Source organism: Punica granatum, chromosome 6 (assembly GCF_007655135.1).
Source record: "Punica granatum isolate Tunisia-2019 chromosome 6, ASM765513v2, whole genome shotgun sequence".
NCBI lineage: Eukaryota > Viridiplantae > Streptophyta > Magnoliopsida > Myrtales > Lythraceae > Punica > Punica granatum.
In genome coordinates, this window is record NC_045132.1 from 20,095,170 (window position 1) to 20,114,669 (window position 19,500).

Consider the following 19,500-nt stretch of genomic DNA (forward strand, 5'->3'; position numbering starts at 1 on the left):
TTTAGGCACACTCTAGTCAGCACACTTCACAGATTCCTTGTCTTTGGTTGATCTTTGTTCTCATTTTCAGAATCTCAGGTCTTCGGGTTTTTGGAATTGATGCAAGACACTTTTAATAGCACCTTAGGCTTACCAATGTTCTTTTGTATTAAGCAAAAAAGTTTATGTATTATGGTCGATTCGAAATGGGTAGACAATCTCGCTTACTGGGCCCATCTGATCTCGAGCCGAGGAAAGTAGTCCCTGATTAGTAACAAATCTTGTAGCCTTCAATGAAGGACAACCCAATCCATATGAATGACATATTGGATATCCTTGGTTCTCGCTTGTTTAACTCAACACGAAGAAATTCTAAATTTAACTAATATTAATAGAACTTTCCGTACCTCATTTCATGTTTGGTCCATGGACAATCTCTGTAACTGAAAAAATATGATATAGTTCTTAACAATAAGAAAATCTTATTTGTTATGGATATACCAGTCTTCTTACTAACGTAGTACAAAAAGTTCAGGACGGTAGTCTCATCCCCATCGGAAAGAACAAGCTAAGATAGATCTCCTTAACCTTTTCCCGAAAGACATGATTTTCCTTAACCTTTCCTGCTTGGGTATTCCTATATCTTAATATAAGTATTCCTATATTTACATTTTACGTATTTGTTAGTGTTATAGTATGAAGTCGCTATTGATAGTATTTAGCCATTATCAAAAAATATCGATTATGAATCATTCAAAAACAAAGAAAATTATTCAAGTATAAATTCAGAGATCTAGAAATATCAATATAATACAAACTTAACTGCGTAAGAGTAAAACATCAAATATCCTAGCATAATATGGGCAAAAGACTAGCTGTGTAACTGATTAAGGCAATCTGTTATATATTTTGGAGGATACATAGTGATACAATGGGGAACTACCTTCGATCGCGAGGCACTTATTCATTTATCCACGTTAGGGGATTGAATAAAATCCATGTGTACTTACGGGCCGTGAGTTGATATATAGGGTCTAGTATATCGTATAACATGGTGCTACATGACCCTTTTTTATTATTATTATTGGAAAAAAAAGGAAAAAAAGGAAATTCGCCACGTCTATAAAAGGGTAGATAGATGAATGTGAACACTCAAGCCAAGCTGGAAGGTTAAGGCGAATCATATCTTGTTCTTTCGCAAATGTTAAGGAGATCATATCTTGTTCATAGATATTGAGACCGTATCATTCTGAGCTTTTTGTACCGTGTTAAGTAAGAAGGGCATCATTCTATGTTCCAGGAGATGAACATGCACCCAACATGGAAAGAGGTAAAGGAAGTTTTCTTCATTGAAGCCCACATCCATCGGAGAGATACTTTGCCCCGGCCGAGATCAGGTCGGCCCAGTTGGCGAGATCATCGGCCCATTTGCGAAACGACCAGAATGTCATGTCGTTTCTTATCGCGATGTCTTATCCGTTTCGAGTCTTCCGAGTTCAACGACGGTGGGAGGCTGCTACGTTCCACTCCCATCTCCGACAATCCATCAATGGCATCTCTTCCCTCTCTTTCTTCGTCCTCCCTGACGAGACCTCCCCGTCTGTTCCCTCCTTCAAGCTTTAAGGGAAACACGAGGAGCCTTGGAGCGGGGCAGACCGAGTTCCGGTTCCCGTCCCTGAAGAGCAAAGTGCAGGGACGAGAGCGGTCGTTGAGTGTGGTGATCAGGGCAGCTTCCGCTTCTTCTTCGCGGCGGCGGCGGTTTCTGGGTCGCCGAGTGTGAGGTTCAGGCTGGATAACTTGGGGCCGCAGCCTGGGTCGAGGAAGAAGGCGAAGAGAAAGGGGCGGGGCATATCGGCTGGGCAGGGCGCGAGCTGCGGGTTCGGGATGAGGGGCCAGAAGTCGAGGTCGGGCCCCGGGGTCATGAAGGGATTCGAGGGTGGTCAGATGCCTTTGTACCGGCGTATTCCCAAGCTCCGTGGGATTGCTGGAGGTATCAATTTGTCACCTTTGATGCATTTCCAGCATTCCTTCTTGCTGCGTGGTCTGTTCTTGAATCATAGTGTTGTTTTGTTGTAGATGCTTTCCGAGTTTTTGATGGTTTAGTTGTTGGTGATGGGATGCCGCTGGTTTCGTGTCCCGTTTGAGGGAATGCTAGAGCAGAGCAAAGTAAATACGTAGTATATTAGAATTGTAGGGAATGAATCGACGGCAGCAATGGTTGTGGGAGTAATGTTAAGTCCATACTTCAGTGAGTTTGCGGATTATAGCCCGAGGTCGCATTGGAATCTTTTCAGAACAGTGTACCTCGAGGGGAATATTTTCGGCACTATAGTTGTAGATGAAAGGTTTTTGCTTCCATGTCAACTGATTCGGCTTTGTTACTCAGGCTTCTTTTCATGGTGAGTGAGTAAGCTGAGACCAAGAAGTGTTGAAAAGGACTTGGGATTTGCTCGTCTCTGTCCTGGGGTCATTTGAAACTCATTTAGAGTGTTTAATATGACAGCCTAAACTGTTTTTTTTTTTTTGTACTCAGTTTAGTGTGATTCAATTGCTTGTGGTGAAAATGAGCATCTTTATGTACCAGAAACACGTGCATTCTTGGATCAGTAATCTTAATATGCCAAGTGCAGGGGGGGAGTGTGTATACTAGTGCTTTACTCAATTATCCACTTATATAACAAGTATACAGCAATTCTTGGTGAGTAATTGTTGGCATGAAGGTTCCATAAGACCTTAGTACTCCTGTATGAGGTAAAATGTGCTTTTAATTTTCGTGCTGTTGGTTTTTCCTTTGTCTTGTACAGCCAGAAGAGAGAGGCCGGAAGAGACAGAGGAAAAGTCTGACGTTTTTACAAACTATGAGGCATTCTAGTCGTAGTTTTTGAGTGGCACAGCATTTGAGTGTCTATGAAAATAGACATTAGGGTAGGCTGTCCCAAATTTCATGTAAATTCAGCATTCGATTTCGTTTTCAAGTATCCAAAGTGACATATTAAATGATCTGAGTTGGAGATTTTTGAAGCTTGCAAGAGTATGTGAAGCTTGAAGACATTTTAAATTGATTCTTTAGAAATGGAATCTCTCTGCTGATTTAAGGGAAGGGGGTTTTTAGAATATAATCAACTGTATTACGATATTTATATGTTTATGCTACCATCTATGTTGCGCGTGTTACTTCACATATTCAAGACCATGAGAACAATTCCTTGCTCTGCTAAGTTTTGTCTCCACCTTTATAAGGTTATGATGCTGAACTTGGCTGGTCATACACAAAGAATAGCTACGCATGGAAGATCTCACTTGGTTTTTCTGTTGAAGAGCTATTAAGTTCAATGGTCTTCATGTTGATATAATTTTTCGAAATAGGAGTAAATTGAGCTTCAGCAATCTAATTCTTTGACGCAGCTTCTTTATACGGTTGTGACTAGGTATGCATGCGGGATTACCAAAGTATGTCCCTGTGAACTTAAAGGACATTGCAGCGGCAGGATTTCAAGAGGGTGATGAGGTTTCTTTGGAAACTTTAAAGAAGAAGGGTCTTATTAAACCATCCGGAAGGGAAAGGAGACTTCCTTTAAAGGTAACCTTAAATTTTGCAATTAGTCAAGTATTTTAAACTTAAAATCTTATTGAAAAACTGCCCAACTAGGAGAGAGAACTGTCTTTTGATTCCACGCAGATAATGATTCATGGGATGATTTCAATTTGGTGATTATATTTCAAAGTTTCTCACGATTAAGTGGCTGGAGTTTGAATTAATTGTCTATTCTTGATTAGTTAGACATGAGGAGATTTTGGGTTGGTACATCCATCTGAAGTATAGGGAACTGAAGTCTGAAAGTGATGATTCTATTTTATCATTGACTTGAGACTCTTGAGGGTACTATTCATAGGCTTAAGTTAAAAATGTATTACGGAAACAAGGTAGAGTCCAAACTTCTGCTACTTGAAACATTCAAGTTACCTCTTCAATGATTGGTTTGTCTTGGTTCTCTGCCTAGTTTCACGACTATGAATGAAATGACGATGGAACATTTCAGTTTTTGTTATTGAGAAACTCAGTTTAGGCTCTTGTCTTTTTTTTCAGATCTTAGGCGAGGGGGAACTAAGTGTCAAGGTGAACATAAAGGCCCGTGCATTCTCAGCAGCAGCTAAAGAGAAGCTAGAGGCTGCCGGGTGTTCTGTAGAAGTCTTGCCAGGCCGAAAGAAGTGGATTAAACCCTCGGTTGCAAAGAACCTCGCTCGTGCCGAGGAATACTTTGCCAAGAAAAGAGCTGCCGCTGGTTCTGAAGATGCCGCTTCTTCGTGATCCATAGTATTGGCAAATCCCAAACTTGGTGGATCTTGTGTAAAGCAGCATCAGAAATTTGGTCCTTTGTTTAGCTCATTAATTCTTAGTGTTTACTTCGGCCTGGTTCGGTGTATGGGGTGTAGTTTCCTGCATAGGTATCCGATCTGATTCACCTGTAATTTTGGTTAAGCCCTTTATTCAGCAGAAATTCGTTATCTTGTACCATTTCTTTGGGGAAGCCATATATAGCATTTCTTGCAAGATCAAATGTGGCACTGGTTTCATAAGAATGTTTCTTTCATTTGACAGACCGAAATGCTATCATTGGATCTAACGAAAGCAGCCTCTTCTCTTTATCTTGTATCATTTCTTTGGGAAAGCCATATATAGCATTTCTTGCAAGATCAAATGTGGCACCGGTTTCATAAGAATGTTTCATTTCATTTGACTGATCGAAATGCTATCATTGGATCTAACGAAAGCAGCCTCTTCTTTGTCTTTCGTCCTTTTCGAAGTGGGGAAAACATTGAAGCATCAGAAGCGGATGTCACTTCAGAGGGATCCCTTCTGGTCAATCATTCTGCAGAATCTCGCAGCTCCAAAGAGATCCCTTTACATCAAATTCTGCAGAATCTCATTCTGCCATCATTGGAATCCAATTTATTCGAACCCTTAGAAAGAACACTCTACATCTATATGATAAAGAGACGATTCTTTGGTCCCTGAATTTAACGGTGGGATGAATGGGCAGTCTATAACACATAAGATCAACATACTTTGAGGGTCGGTTTTGTGTTTTTTCTTCTACTCATTTTTTTTTTTTGGGTTAAGAATATCGATACTTATGCAAGAAAGTATGATCGGGGTACGGAAGAAGAATCCGCGAAGAGCTAAGGATGGGATCTCACATCGCACCGAAGGTTTGGCCAACTACCGGTGTTTGGTAAGGTAACATGTTTTGTATGGGCTAAATCCGGTCTCAATTAGTTGAGGTTGATGTTTCTCGTTTCTAGTAATATGGACCACCTTTCCATAAAAAAATAATTGGGGCCATAATTAATTCTTCTTTATATATTATAAAATATGAATGTGAATATAGCTACGAGTAACCCACCATAACTTGCTAGGACAAACTTAGGAACAGTTGATTTTTGGTGTGTAAATCACATCAAACAGCAACATGCCCTGCTTAAAATCTCCCCATCCTGGACTTAAAAGCTGCTACTATACTTTAGACTCTCGATCCGCAATCAACTGCGAGACTAACCACGATAAAGATGTACGGAACTCTGTTAATTATGGAGTCACATAGAATGAGGCGATCTTGAGAGTTACATGGTAGACAGAGAGTTTCTCCTCGACCTATGTACGAAGCGCGCTTAAAATCTCCCTACCCTGGACTTAGAAAGCTGCTCCTATACTTCGACTCTCGATCTGCAATCAACTGGTATACTGATCACGATGAAGATGTACGTAACTCTGTTAAGTACGGAGTTACATAGTTATATAGTATGGAATTAGGCAATCTTGAGTGCAACATAGTAGACTTAGGTCCCGTAAGAAATAAATGAAGAAAAAATAGTGTAATGACTAGAACTGAAACCTCTTATTAATAAAAGAGACAAGCGCCATTGCATGAAATCGTTTTTTCAGTACGTTCCTATTTCAAGTGACTTGGTCATATCAACATGAAATTTTGTAGGAGAAATATAATTACATCCACAGAATTTTTTATAGCAATAAATAAATGAATAAAAATGTTGGACCGGATCCAAATTAGATGGAAGCTTTCAATAGGACCCTCTGATGTTTATGCTTATTGGCAGCAAAAGGAGCCAAACGGGCAGGGGAGGAAAAAGGGGGTTTTTCATTAATAATTGGAAAGAAAATGACACAATTCCAAGAATAGTTGTGAAACCATAGCAATCAATCAGATAGTCGAAATGGTCCGAAATGAAATGCAATTCAGTGACACGTACTCTTATCTCGAATTTAGAGATCTCAATTCTATTCTTATCGTGATAGTTCTTATTTATATATATATATATATATTTTTTTTTTGCTAGGTAAAGTACATTCATTAAAAATCCACATCAAAAGCATATACATGGGAAAATGTCCAAATCGAATATACAATTTATCTGTCATGTAAACAACAAAGGAAAATAAGTGAAAAAACATGACTCCTTGAAAATACAGGTACAATTACCCTTTGCCTTTTGAACCGTTACATCTGCTCACGACCTGCGAGCTTCATTTCATCATGGATTCCAATAATAACCAGGAAGGAGGAATACGATCACAGTCCAAATCCACGATAAAATCCTACTTCATTTTATGCAGAACTCAGGATGCGTTGGGCTGATATTCGTGCACAAAATTTCACCAAAATCACAAACCTTAGATCGAATCGATCTACTTATTCCTAAATTGCCTAATCACAGACAATCAAAACCGAGGTTGCCAAAGACTCCTTAATCGGTTCAGACCAACGATATCAATGGGGAGCCAAAACCTGTTCAAGAAATGCAACAATAAAAGGCAAGCCACAAAAAGTCGCTTGAACAGGCGGAAAGCAAGATCGATCTGACTCGAGGCTACAGCTTCTAAGTGGTGGATGGGGATTATGCCGCGAGGATGAGACGAAAATCCGCAGAGGAGAAACCGCCTCCAGGAGAGGGAGGAGACCTGAGGCCTCATTTCTAAGTTCTCGGGTCAAGTTAATTAGTTGTTCCTTCTTTTTCTTAAATATGCAAGACCTTATAATCGGCGATAGAAATTCCATAAATCTCACGTAGGGAAAATAAGGAGAAACTACTAGATTTATAAGAGCATTGTGTTCATGAGTTAATTAAAAAAAATTCGATTGGAGATTGAACCAATAATTTCGTTTGGTATTCAAATCAAAATTTTACTCAACTTAACTCAACTTTATCTTTTACTCAATTCGACAACACAATCACTGCATTTTTATTTTTATTTCTCTAATTTAATAGTAAATACTCTTACATATTTTTTCTAATCATTTTTATAATTAATTTTTTAATAATAAATTACTCATAAACTTTCACATATATATATTAATTTTTAATAATAGATTTTTCATATATTTTGATATTTATATATACATACATATTTATATTTTTACATATTAATATATTTATTAACATTTATAATTATCGTACAAAATCAAATTGATTTTGATCATTATCCAATCTCAAAACCAAACGCAAGCTTTAATTTTGATTATTATGCGGTTTGATTTTTGAATCTGGAGGGTCCCCGCCCGTACGAGCAGTGAGGTTTCAATCAATCAAGTAGACCTTCGGATTGGAAGGCGCGTCTGTTCTGCGGTGGACAAGTGGGGAGGGAACAGGGGAAGATGCCTTCGCCTCTGAATTTAGAAAGCCGTGCCACGTGTCGATTTTACAGTGGACGAACGTGGCCTGATAGTCCTAGAATTGGAAGATCTTACTGTTCCCCTTGAATTTCTCTGTCCACGTGATTATTTGATTTTTTTATTTTATTTTATGCTTTGATGGGACATTAAATATTAATAATAATCAACGGTATATTAAAATAAAAATAAAAATAAAAAAATAAAGGAAAGGGAAGAAAAGAAGAAGCAGCCTCCCCTCATTTTCATTCCCGCGACTTAATATATTCCGATAATAGAATAAGAGTATAAATTCTATGGTTATTTATTTTATACAAAAAAAGAAAAGAAAGTGGCAGATAAATTACGGGGAAAATGAATGAGTGGTCGAAAACAATTGCAGAGGACAGAGACGGGCGATCCTAGTCATTTCCTTCGTCATCTGTCTTATCACGTTCTCCCCCCCCCCCCCCCCAAACCTTCATTTGAAGGCCTTTTTCTCTCTCTTTTTTTTCCAACCATTTTTTAATTAAATTGAAATAAATCCTACCCGTTATTAAAACTGAAAATTTAAGATTGTATTTAATTTTAATTGATTTGTAATTATTGTGTTATTAAATTATGAGAATATAATGAATACTTGAGATAAAATAATGATTGTGTTGTTGAATTGTGAAAAAAGTGATGAATAGTTAAGAGAATTTAGTATTAAAAATTAAATTATATTGTTAAAAAATTGAAGAAAAATGAAAAAGTAATAATTGTGTTGTTAAATTAAAAATAAGTGAAATTAAGTAGAGTAAAGTTAAAAAAAAATTTAAAAACCAAACATGCTCTAAGCTTTTTTTTTTTTGGTGCAACAATAATATTTTATTGAACTCAACATAATTTACATTCGAACGTTATGGAGGCCATTGGTCAATACAACGACAATGTTGCCGACCACGGGTTCAGTCATAAGACTACTAATTAAGCTGTCGAGGCCACTGGCCAGGACGATGATACCCACTAAGACTATCGACTTGAGACTAGCCACAGAAACTGGGGAATCACCCCTTATTAACCAAACTAACATAACAATCCGATCACCCCCATGCCTCCAAGTAGTTCAGACCCAACACAGCACAATTCAAGATAAACTAGGGACGAACATGAAGGAAACATATCGAGAACACCTCACGGACACCAAGATGATGGACAAGGACAAATAAACCATCAAAAGAGTGGCATCGGACTACGTCGGTAAATCGTCGACAGTGAACGTCCGAGCAGCCAAGGTTTTTTAAATTGAAACGATGGAGAGGTGACCGTAAGGGGCTCCATAAAGAGTCTCGCCCTGGTCATTATGGTGAGCCAAGGGCTTGAGCCGACTCGATGCTGATCTATAGGGGAATTCAAGGGCGAAAAATCGCAGTGGAGAAACTAGAGCGAGGAGCGCTGAAGTTGAAACGGCCACCACTGCTGATCATGACGTTTGTTTTAACTTTTAAATGCCACGGTCCGTGCAAGCTCCAACCAAAGGATGACATGCGCACGCCGCAAGTATAATTTGAAAAAAAGTTTATGGGAAATTCATTCACACTTTCTAAATTTCAGTATTAATCCCGTTATTACCAATTATTATGCTTGTTTATTTTTTATTCTTTTAATCTCAATTGTATCTCTAGAATTTTTTTCATCTTAAAAAATAATAATCAAATGGTTAAAATTTTTTATAAACAAAAAAATCTAGCCACGGTTGATTTGTTTTAGGGAGGAGAGAGAAAAAGCAGAGGGAGAGAAGGAGAGAAAAGTGGAGAAATTTGGTGGTTATTTTATGGAAATTACAATGAAATCCCTAATCTATAGGGATGTTCATGGCTTTCGATACAGGGGTTGTAACCTTGCTTGGACCCTAATGGGTAATAAAAGAGTTTTGCTCGTTGGGTCGTGAGAATGGTTTAGGAATTTTTCGTCAAAGCCCTTTTATGGTTTGGGAAGGGTTTGGTTTTTGTGATGAAAATCCGTTCCAAACTTTATAAGGTTAAAATTACTAAAGTACTCCCATTAAGGAGCCCGCAAAGCATTAAATTTATAAAGTTTTATGTGTTTGAATGAGTTTAATTCATTTTAATGAAGTGAATTCTTCAAATTTATAATGGATTGTGTTGGAGAAATTTGATTTATTGAAAATCGTTTAACTTAATTGATATTTTTATTCAATAAACTCGTGTATTTTCTTTATTGTGGCTGTTATTTAGGTTTTGTTTAGGTTCTTCTACTGTGGACATGAGTGCCTTAATGGTCAGAGGGTTCTTGTTGGAAAACCGTTAAGTTATTGAGAATAGTTTGATATATTTCTCACAAATACTTAGCGGATTTGGGACGGGTTTAGGAACAGATTCTCCCTAAAGGGTTTGGATTTAGAAAGGTTCAAGCCATCTCAAACCCTACCCACGAACATCCTACTAATCTAATGGTAACTAAATATATGTAAAAATGAAAACTAAAAGTCAGACAAAAGAGTATTCATATTATTCAGTTCGGTGACAATTGAGCTCTAGCCCAAAATATTTTTATTTTGGTGGATCAAAATGTATTTATTTTGAAAACTTATTTCCATATTAATATTATTTGAAAGAAATTTCTATCTAGATTTTGTGTGAATGAAATTCTTTACAATTTAACCCCCCAACTTTTAAACTCTTTGAAAAAAACCTAAAATATACTACTATGCCTTACTATAAATTAATTATAAGAAAAAGGAAAAGAAAAACCACTATTGCTCCGCTGCTACTAGACCTTGATGGCTCAACCAACCATTCCCAGTCGAACAAAGCTTTCACCTTTGTTGGAGGCCAATCCGAGGCTCACTAGCTCTAGCTAACCTACTCTTAAGGTAACATGAGCTACGATGAGCCATGGGATGGGATATCTACTTAGGGTTTACTCTATGCTCATGCAAGCCTCATCGAGGTCTAGGTGACTTTTAGACTCATGTGAAGATTCGCACCCGTTTTAAGAAGAGCCCTCATCAAGCTCGTTGTGGGCTCAAATGACCTTATGATTTGGTTATCCTAAGATCACAAGGCTCATAGCTTCAAGCATGATTTGGCCTCATCAGTTCCTCCTAGTTAGTTTTTGACATTTAAATATCATTGAGAAGGTGAGATCTAGATGTCATGTCAAGACGAGCCTAGATACGTACTCCATGCGATAAAATCCTCTATGATACATTCATTAAAGGTTTTAATTAAAGAATATTAAGAAACACTAATATAACTAGAATAAAAATCATTAACATAATTAAAGTAATCAATAAAATTAACAAAAAAATGATATTATTTTAAAATTAGTTTCAATTTGTACTTGACCCTTAATTGTTCTACCCGGCCTAGCCGCATCCATTAATTTTATCTAGGTTTTAATTATTTTTAGAAAATATTATTAACCTAGCCAATACTATTTTTAGGGCGTTTATAAAAGAGTTCAAAAGATATAGGGGTTGAATTGAATCACGCATAGAAATATAGATAGGAAATTATTTTCCAAACAAGATTAGTTTGAAGAAAAAAAATTCAAAATAAGTCTATTTTGATGCAAATGTCGTGAGAAATTTGTTCAAATAATAATTTTTTGAATGTTACTGACAACATGAGCTAACGGCTGAAACGCTGTAATTACTATTTACACAACTGAATGTGAACTTGTTCTTTCAAAAATGGTAGTGATGACCTTTTCATAGGAAATCAAAATGATGACTTTGTGGTTCCATAGCTCACCCCAAAATCGATGAAGTACTTCTAGTATTGAAATTCAACTTAATTAAGCATTATATATATATATATATATATATGCCATGCGTGTGTGTAGAAAACATATGTAGCTTTTCATTTTGTTTGATTCATGTCATATTTTTCTATGCTCAATAGAAAATTCGTAAGAGAAAAGTTCGAATAATAATAAAATGAAACCAATAAATTTACTTGTTTGGCATTCGGTCACTACAAAAAGGGAAATTACATATAGGAACAGAAATCTATACTAACAGAAGATAAACTGTAGGTATAGAGAGCCTATACAAATAGATTTATAAATCATTGGTATACATGTATATTTTACTAATGAGTTATATTGAGAAGTATATATTGATGTCTTGTGTGGGATAGGATTTTCTGAGTTATATCATATCAACAGTCAAAATATGTTGAAAAAGACTTTTACCTGTACAAGTTTTCTAAAGGTTATTGACTGAAGGTATAGGTTTTGAAAATCTACTCTAACAGTCAATAAGCGTTGGAAAAACTCGTGCTAGTGAAAGTCTTTTCCAACAGATTTTGATTGTTGGTATTGCTTTGAAAATCATATCTCAATAGACGTCAATATATACTTCTCAATATAATTTATTGGTAAAGTATACATATATACTAATGATTTATAAATCTGTTAGTATAGGCACTCTATACTAACAACTTATTCTTATCTTCTATCGGTAAATATTTCCGTTGATATATGTCATTTTTTTCTGCCGTGGGTATTCGTAGGATATGGTTTAATATAGAGTGGGCACAAATATATTAGGCTGTAGGGATCGAGATCTAACTGTATAAAATTGAGAAATATGCATAAGTCCGAATAAAGGGATATAGTCTTCATCTTTTCCATGACACGATTAAAATTATGGCTAACGACATGCCCCGATAAAAGCCAATGATGTCAAGTTGTCATATTTGAAAAAGAAAATTCAACTATTCACTTTCTATTTATGATTATATCCGATAAGTTTAACGAACGGTTATTGTGTTTGACCATTATAGTAGAGGAGAAACTTCGACTTTATGTTAATTGCCAAAAAAGACTCTTGATTTATTAGTTTTGAGCTGCTTAAAAAGTTGATAAATACTTGTCGATTGACCCCAAGTGCACTTCTGGATTTAACTCTTGCAAGGGAGAATAAATATAAATGTCCTCAAAATAGTAAATGGAGTGCTTGATTAATTTAACATTTCCACTATAATGTATCTCATTCGCTTGTGGCTATGGCGAAAGACACATTTGCTCAACCAACCTAACTTTCTCTCCTTGATGAGAACACTTCTTGCATGACTATTACTTATCTTTTGCCGAATCGCATGACTATTACTTAATTCCCAACTAATCCCTCTATTATATATTTTTGTTTTTCCCTTTCTTCCAGTATAATTGCGAAAATATACCATTCTTTTTTAAGTTATAAGGCATCGATCCATATAGTTTGAGCTTGGGTTAAATATTACACTCACTTGAGATCAAACTTGTACTACATATACTCTTATAATTTGCGATGGTTCTATGAACTATATTGAAGGAAAACAAATTTTATAAGTCATACTAGAATAATAATAATAAACAAATAATGCTTCGTAAATAAATAAGCCACTCTCGCAAATAAGTTTGGCATGTTTCATTTAGTTGTGGGGTGCTTTTTTTTCCTTCTCTTTTTATGATTCTTTTCGTTAAGATTGTGGTACATCTCGAAGTGAAAGCCCAGCCTACGTAAGCATGCTCTCTTATATATATTTAATTTTCATGTTATGGATCTTCGATTATTCCAATCCGTTCGTAAGAGAGGACTAAATAAGCGGGTAGAAGATCAACCAATCTAACATTGTCTAATAAACTGCCCGATCTCCTGGCTCATAAATATTCCGAAAAGGCAGATTCCACAATTTCCAATCATGTAATTACAAAAGGAATAATGATAATAATAATATGGAAGAGATAAGGTAACAAGAAAACCCTAGTAAAAAGAGTGAAATTGAATTGTGATTTCCAAAAAAAAAAGATTATAACAAAAATTTAAAAAAAATGAATTTTGCATTTAATAAGGTAATATTTCATGGAATCAGTACCTTCCAAATATTTATTTATGTTTATATTTATACTATTCCTAACCCAACTAACAAACGATCAGCAGAAACGTGAGTCAGTGCCAGAGGCTCCCGCTTTGCCTTTGTGCGCGTGGGCCCGCTCCCGTGAGATATTTAAGATTTTTTGTTCCCTAAGCACAATAAATAATACATTATTAAAATGAATATAATAAGATTAATTTAATAACAAAATAAAAAGGATAATAATAATAATTTGAACGGCATGGGATGGGGGCGTTGGTGCTAAAAACGATGCGATCTCTCGCCGGAGGCACCGCCTGCGTGAGACGATAAAATAACGCCAAAATTTACTATTAAAAAATCATATTAAAATTCTCATAAAGATAATGTCAAAATATAACGGCAATATCGAGTCTCATGAAAATAAAATGCAAAATCCTCTTAAAAATGTGTATAAATTCTTCTAATATACATGGATGTTAAATCACCCTTGCATATTGCATATTACAACTCATATTATTATGAGTATACTTTTTGAATTAAATAATTTTTAGATTAATTATTAGAAGGATATAATGTTCAGCTTATGAAACGTTTTCTAAATATTCTTTTTGCAGAATTTTATCATAAATTTATATGACGTGATATAATTACTAAAATTCTTTGTTTCGGTTATAATGGAAACTCATGAATCTAATACAATGAAATATATATATATATATATATATTATATCTAATAAAATGGCACGTGTAGTTTCACTTAGCATTAAATCTGAAACATATTGGTTATCAAGTGAGAGCGTGCACTATTGTGCTACACTCTTTTTGAATAATTACCAAAATTCTTTATTTTACGAATTTGTGCCCCACTTGAGTAGTTAATTAGGCTTTGTTTGATTTCAGAGTTTTTTTTTTACTCTACACCACTTATTTTCAATTCAAAAACACAATAATTACATTTTTATTTTTCTCAATTTTCATTTTTTTTTCCAATTTTTTAACCATTCAATTCAATTTTTAATATTAAATTCTCTCAACTGTCTATTACTTTTTTCACAATTCAACAAATACAATTATTACTTACTCTCAATTATTCATTACTTTTTTACATTTTTTTCATAATTCAATAACACAATCATTATTATTTTTTATTTTCTCCCTTCACCTTATTATTACAATTCAATTATCTATATATATACATAATTGGAATAGAGTTCAGTTAAACTCAACTCTATTTCTAAACAACCATTTAATTTCTTATTTCGTCTGCTACAATTCAATTGGGTACTTCCTTACAGTCAATTGCAAGATAATACGGTCAAACAAATTCTCTTTCGGCCTATATGTATTGACATACAAGAACTGCCTTTTCTTATACGATGGGAATTTTTCTTCCACCACAAAAATTTGGTACCTTCCACACCAGAATTTCATAGATAGCAACATAATGTGCTACTATACAAGACTTTACTTTCTTTCGGGAAGTTGCTAAAAATAAGAAATTGCTTCCCATGAATTAAAAAGGCAATATGATATATAAAACCGCTTTCTATTCAGTTACTTACTTATACTATTACGGACATAACGTGCTGCACAGTAAATAGTGAAATTGCTTTTTGGCGAGGCAAAAAGCAAAAAAACAAAACTAAACGATCATTGACAAAGCACGTGTCAGTACGAATTATAACTTCATTCAAAATTATTAACGCAGACATACATAATTCTACCGATATTCAAATTGTTGAGATATAATGCCGGATGGAAATAACAAAATGGTTATTTTCATTTTATTAAGAAAAAAGATTAATATAAATAAAAGAATATTCACAATTCTAGAAAAAGAAAGAGAATCTCGTTTTTTTAGGCAAAGAAATTGTAATTACTAGTGCAAATTAAGCTATGGTCCCGATGGAAATATTATTATGATAATTAAGGCTTTAAACTCGTAGTAACTAGTAAGTAAATAAAATAAAGAAATGACCGAAAAAATAAAAAAAGGAAATTAAAAAGAAACAAAAGTGGAAATTCCCCGGGGGGGGGGGGGGGGGGGGGGGGGGGGAAGGGAATGATATATATAAATCGCACCGGACATTGCCCCATTAGTTGTCGAGAGAGACGTTGCAGCCTTGTATTAGCAAGCAAGCAGGTCCCCCTTTTTCTTTTCCGCCCTGTCTCTCTCTCTCTCTCTCTCTCTCTCTCTCTCTCTCTCTCTCTCCTCTGTCTTTGCTGTTGCCCAATAACACAAAGAAAGTCGAGGAAGACGACTTTCTCTCTCGGTCTCTCTCCTCTCACCTCAGCTCATCTCAATTTCCAATTTTAATATTTTCTTTTTCTTTTTCTGCAGATTCTCTTCTCTCTCTCTCTCTCTGCGTCCTCTCTTTTTTCATATGGTGCCTTGTATAAATTCGACTTCCCTTCCCAATTAATACCCTTCTTCCCTGTCTCTCATCTAACCCCTCCTCTCTTCTGTGGCTCCGTTCGATACCCTTTCTCCCCTCTTTTTTTTTTTTCCCCTTGCTCTTTTACAGAGTCCCTCCTTGTGAGGAGCTGTACAGTTATAGCTCAGGTACGACGCGCCCCCTCTCCCTCTCTCCTCTACCCTTTGTCTGTCTGGTCTTTAGCTGTTGATGATCCCTCTTGTTGTTTGTTTAAATTGTTGAGCCTTCCCGTGATTTGGTTGATTTTTGGTTCTAATCTCAATTTACCCTGTGGAGATCGTTGAACCCCGGTAATTTCAAACCTTTCTCCCATGACTCCTCCTCCTTCGTTTCTGTTCCATACCACCATCCAGATCCGGAACAATTGACTTTGAAACTCGTAAAGTTTGGATTTTTATGTCCCCTGATGTCCGATACATTCATGGTTTTTGCGTTGTCTAAGAGCTGGGAGTTCCTGAGATGATTTGAATTCGTGTTGCCCTTCTGGGTTCTCTGAGATTTAAGATTTTTTTTGGGGCTTAGCAGTTGAAAAAAAAAATATCAGTTATAATTTTTTTATTATTTTCTATTGGGACAGGATGAGTTGACCAGATCTTGATCTTGAACCTGTTCACATGGGTTCTCACCGCTTAGATCTGTCAAAATTACACGCAAAGTTCTGATTTTTTTCCAACCTTCTTATATCAGATTTTCAATCATAAAAGCTGCCTCTAACAACATGTGTTTTTCCATGAAAACAGCCGTTTGTTTATAGAGAGATCCGCCAGGAGGAAATCCCAAGAAAAAAAAAATTGCTTTACAAAACGAGAAGGATGAATCACTGCGTGATCCAGCAGAACGCGTTCTTGGCCCGTGAAGAGATGAGGAGGGAGGCCATGGTTTGCCCCAAGCCCCGCCGCCTTGGCTCGTTAACCGCAGCCATCTCCGACCACCCTACGAAGCCCCTTAGGTGGCACCTCAGGTATTTAATTTCTTCTTGATTCATTTTTATATATGATAAGTTTGGGATAACAATATCTCCTAACTCCAAGGGGTTTGGCCTTACCTGATCTGGGTTCGAAACCCTTTGGAGTCACCGGTGTGCCTTTGGCATGATTACCTGCTCCGTGCGCCGACGGGGATCATGGAGCCCCGGGATTAGTCGGGCGAAGCTCAGACACCCGGGTTAGCAAGAAAAGAGGGGAAAAAAAGTTTGGGATAACAATATTTCCTGAATTTGGAGGTGCTTATGGATGTCTAATTTAATTTAAGTTAATTGTTCATTTGCAGCAACCAAGCGGAACTTTGTGATTCTAAAGCTGGAGCTGATGTTTTGGACATCATCCTTTCAAAGGTTTGCCCTTTCTCCTCTTGTTCCTCACACCTTAATTATATTAATATAGCATGATCTGTGACTTGCTCATCCTTCCTAGTTTTATACCAGCAGACCTGCAATTGGTTATGCTAGATCCGGTTATCGAATACCGTACTTGTTGAGTCCTTTTCGAAATGAATAGATATGCAATTGGCCTCCCGTGATTTTCACGACTGATAGTATTTGAAACCTTTTACGAATAGTTTGCAAAATGGGTTCTCGTAATTGTCTGCTGTTTCTGTTTTCTTGGACATTGGATATGATTAATGTTCGCTATCCTTGGAAAGAGTAGCTCTAAGACAGATCAGATGAAGTCCAGTTAGAAAGAAATATGGTTAAGTCTGTTTTCTGTGATTTTAAAGGAGAAAAAGAGGAAAGACTAATCTTGGGCTAATTTATGCAGGGTGGTGGTTATGGCGCAGAACAGCCTTGTGCACAGATCGCCTCGTCGCCCCCATTTTTTTGCGGGTCGCCGCCGAGCAGAGTATCTAACCCACTAATTAAAGACGACAGGTTTGGGGACGAGAAGGTCCTCCCATTCTCTCCGCTCTCGCCCATTGCGGGCCCCCCATCGGGGTTATCCTCCTCTCCCTCATCATCCTCGAGGAAGGGGGGATGCGTCCGGGCGAATTTTGGGAGCAAGCCAGCGGTGAGGATCGAGGGGTTTGATTGCCTGAACAGGGACCGACGGAACTGCGGGATCCCTGCCCTGGCATGACGAGATCTCTTCCACCGACCGAACACATCACACGGTTTTATAATTTAAATCCACTAAACATTTGACTGCTTGAAAGGAGTTTTGAGATCCCCAGCGAGCGAAAGGAGTTGAGAGAGAGCAAACACCAGTACCGTCATCCTATTTAGTTGTACATAGAGCTGTTGAAAAAGGGTTTAATCTTGTAAATGCTACCAAGGTGTCCTGTCCTGTAAGTAATGAGTCTGTCGAAATAATTCAAGAAGGGAGAGAGAGAGAGAGAGAGAGAGAGAGAGAGAGAGTGTGTTCCTTGATTAGGTTCGAGGGGTTTCGATTTTACTTAGGGAAGTCTGTCTTCAAATCTTTTGTGGGTCCATCCATCCTTCCTCCCTCTTATGGTATGATGTAATTAGAGGAGTTTAGAGGGACGGAGGGAAGGGTTGGGGGGAAATTTTCATTTGGAAGCTCCAATGGGAGCGGCTTGAGTTGAGAGGATGAATGAAAGTTGTACAAAAATCAGGTTGGAATTTGAGTAAAATCAAGTTAAAGTTTGTAGCTTCTTTTTTTCCTTACTTTGCTTCTTTCTTTGTTCTACTTCTCTAATGGTGCATAAATTTTTGTTTGCTGAAATGGAATCTCTCTGCTGTGTCTGTGGCTTGGCTTGTTAATGATTGGATCTTCTGGTTCTGAATTTTCCCTGTTGGAACCGAATCTGATAAAGTTTACAAAGTTGTTGGGGTATGATGTGATGAATGATGATGATGTTTGCTTATGTACAACGCTGGCACCTCACTGTGGCAGTGGTCTTCTTGCTGTGGAGCAACCATTGTTTCTCCAAAGGTGTGAAAAAAGGACAAGACACTAAACAAAGAAGAAAAATCGAAGAAAGATCTTAAAATCTAATGATGGAACTGTTTTCATGAATGGTGCAGTGCTTTTAGATTTTGACAATGGTGGAGAGTTAGGTGATGGACCTAATCATAACTAATCCTAGCATGCTCTTCATTCAGCAGCAAGCAAACATCATGAGCTTGCTTAGCGCGAAAAAAGCTCGTCGCAGCCATTTGATGTTAGGTTAAGGTGGATGAGGTCGTGTTATTTTCGAACGATAGTTAAGTAATCAAACTGATAAATATTATTATTGATATTGTAAAGAGCGTATGGTTATGAGGCACAATTAGCCTTTTCACAGTAGAGAAATTCGTAATGACCGTATTTATCTTATACTCCTCGGATTAGGAGAAGTTATTGGATAATCCTACATTGTTACGTGACGTGAGGAAATACCAATCAAAATGCATGAAATTAGAAATTTGAAGTTAATCACTCGGATAATTATCATAATTATTTTTTATTAAAGATTTCTGATTGGTTTTTTCTCACAATATTATTTAAGGTAGGATCATCTAAAATTTTATTTCGAATTAGTGTGTTCTTTCAATTTTTGACTTATATGAGTTCGCATAACTAAGTTACCTAAACCTGCTGTAAGAAGTACTATATATTCTAGAGATCTCAA

The 19,500-nt window shown here is 36.6% G+C and overlaps 2 protein-coding genes across 2 annotated transcripts; both read left to right on the plus strand.

Moving 5' to 3' along the window:
- The first annotated feature begins 1,464 nt into the window (after window positions 1-1,464).
- LOC116211798 (50S ribosomal protein L15, chloroplastic) lies at window positions 1,465-4,626 on the plus strand. The gene is given in 4 exon segments (XM_031546311.1): window positions 1,465-1,720; window positions 1,723-1,969; window positions 3,408-3,559; window positions 4,067-4,626. Coding segments are annotated over 4 exon segments (813 nt in total). The 5' UTR covers window positions 1,465-1,528; the 3' UTR covers window positions 4,289-4,626.
- Window positions 4,627-15,647: 11,021 nt separating this feature from the next.
- On the plus strand, window positions 15,648-18,553 carry LOC116211624. The gene is made up of 4 exons (XM_031546081.1): window positions 15,648-16,061; window positions 16,674-16,894; window positions 17,203-17,266; window positions 17,691-18,553. The coding sequence occupies exons 2-4, from the start codon at window positions 16,746-16,748 to the stop codon at window positions 18,003-18,005; spliced, it is 528 nt and encodes a 175-aa protein (XP_031401941.1). The 5' UTR covers window positions 15,648-16,061; window positions 16,674-16,745; the 3' UTR covers window positions 18,006-18,553.
- Window positions 18,554-19,500: the final 947 nt, after the last annotated feature.

Coding starts and splice junctions, on each gene's coding strand:
- LOC116211624 (XM_031546081.1), top strand. CDS start 16,746: ATGAATCACTGCGTGATCCAGCAGAACGCGTTCTTGGCCCGTGAAGAG. Junction 16,895..17,202: donor CCCCTTAGGTGGCACCTCAG/GTATTTAATTTC, acceptor GTTCATTTGCAG/CAACCAAGCGGAACTTTGTG. Junction 17,267..17,690: donor TGGACATCATCCTTTCAAAG/GTTTGCCCTTTC, acceptor TAATTTATGCAG/GGTGGTGGTTATGGCGCAGA.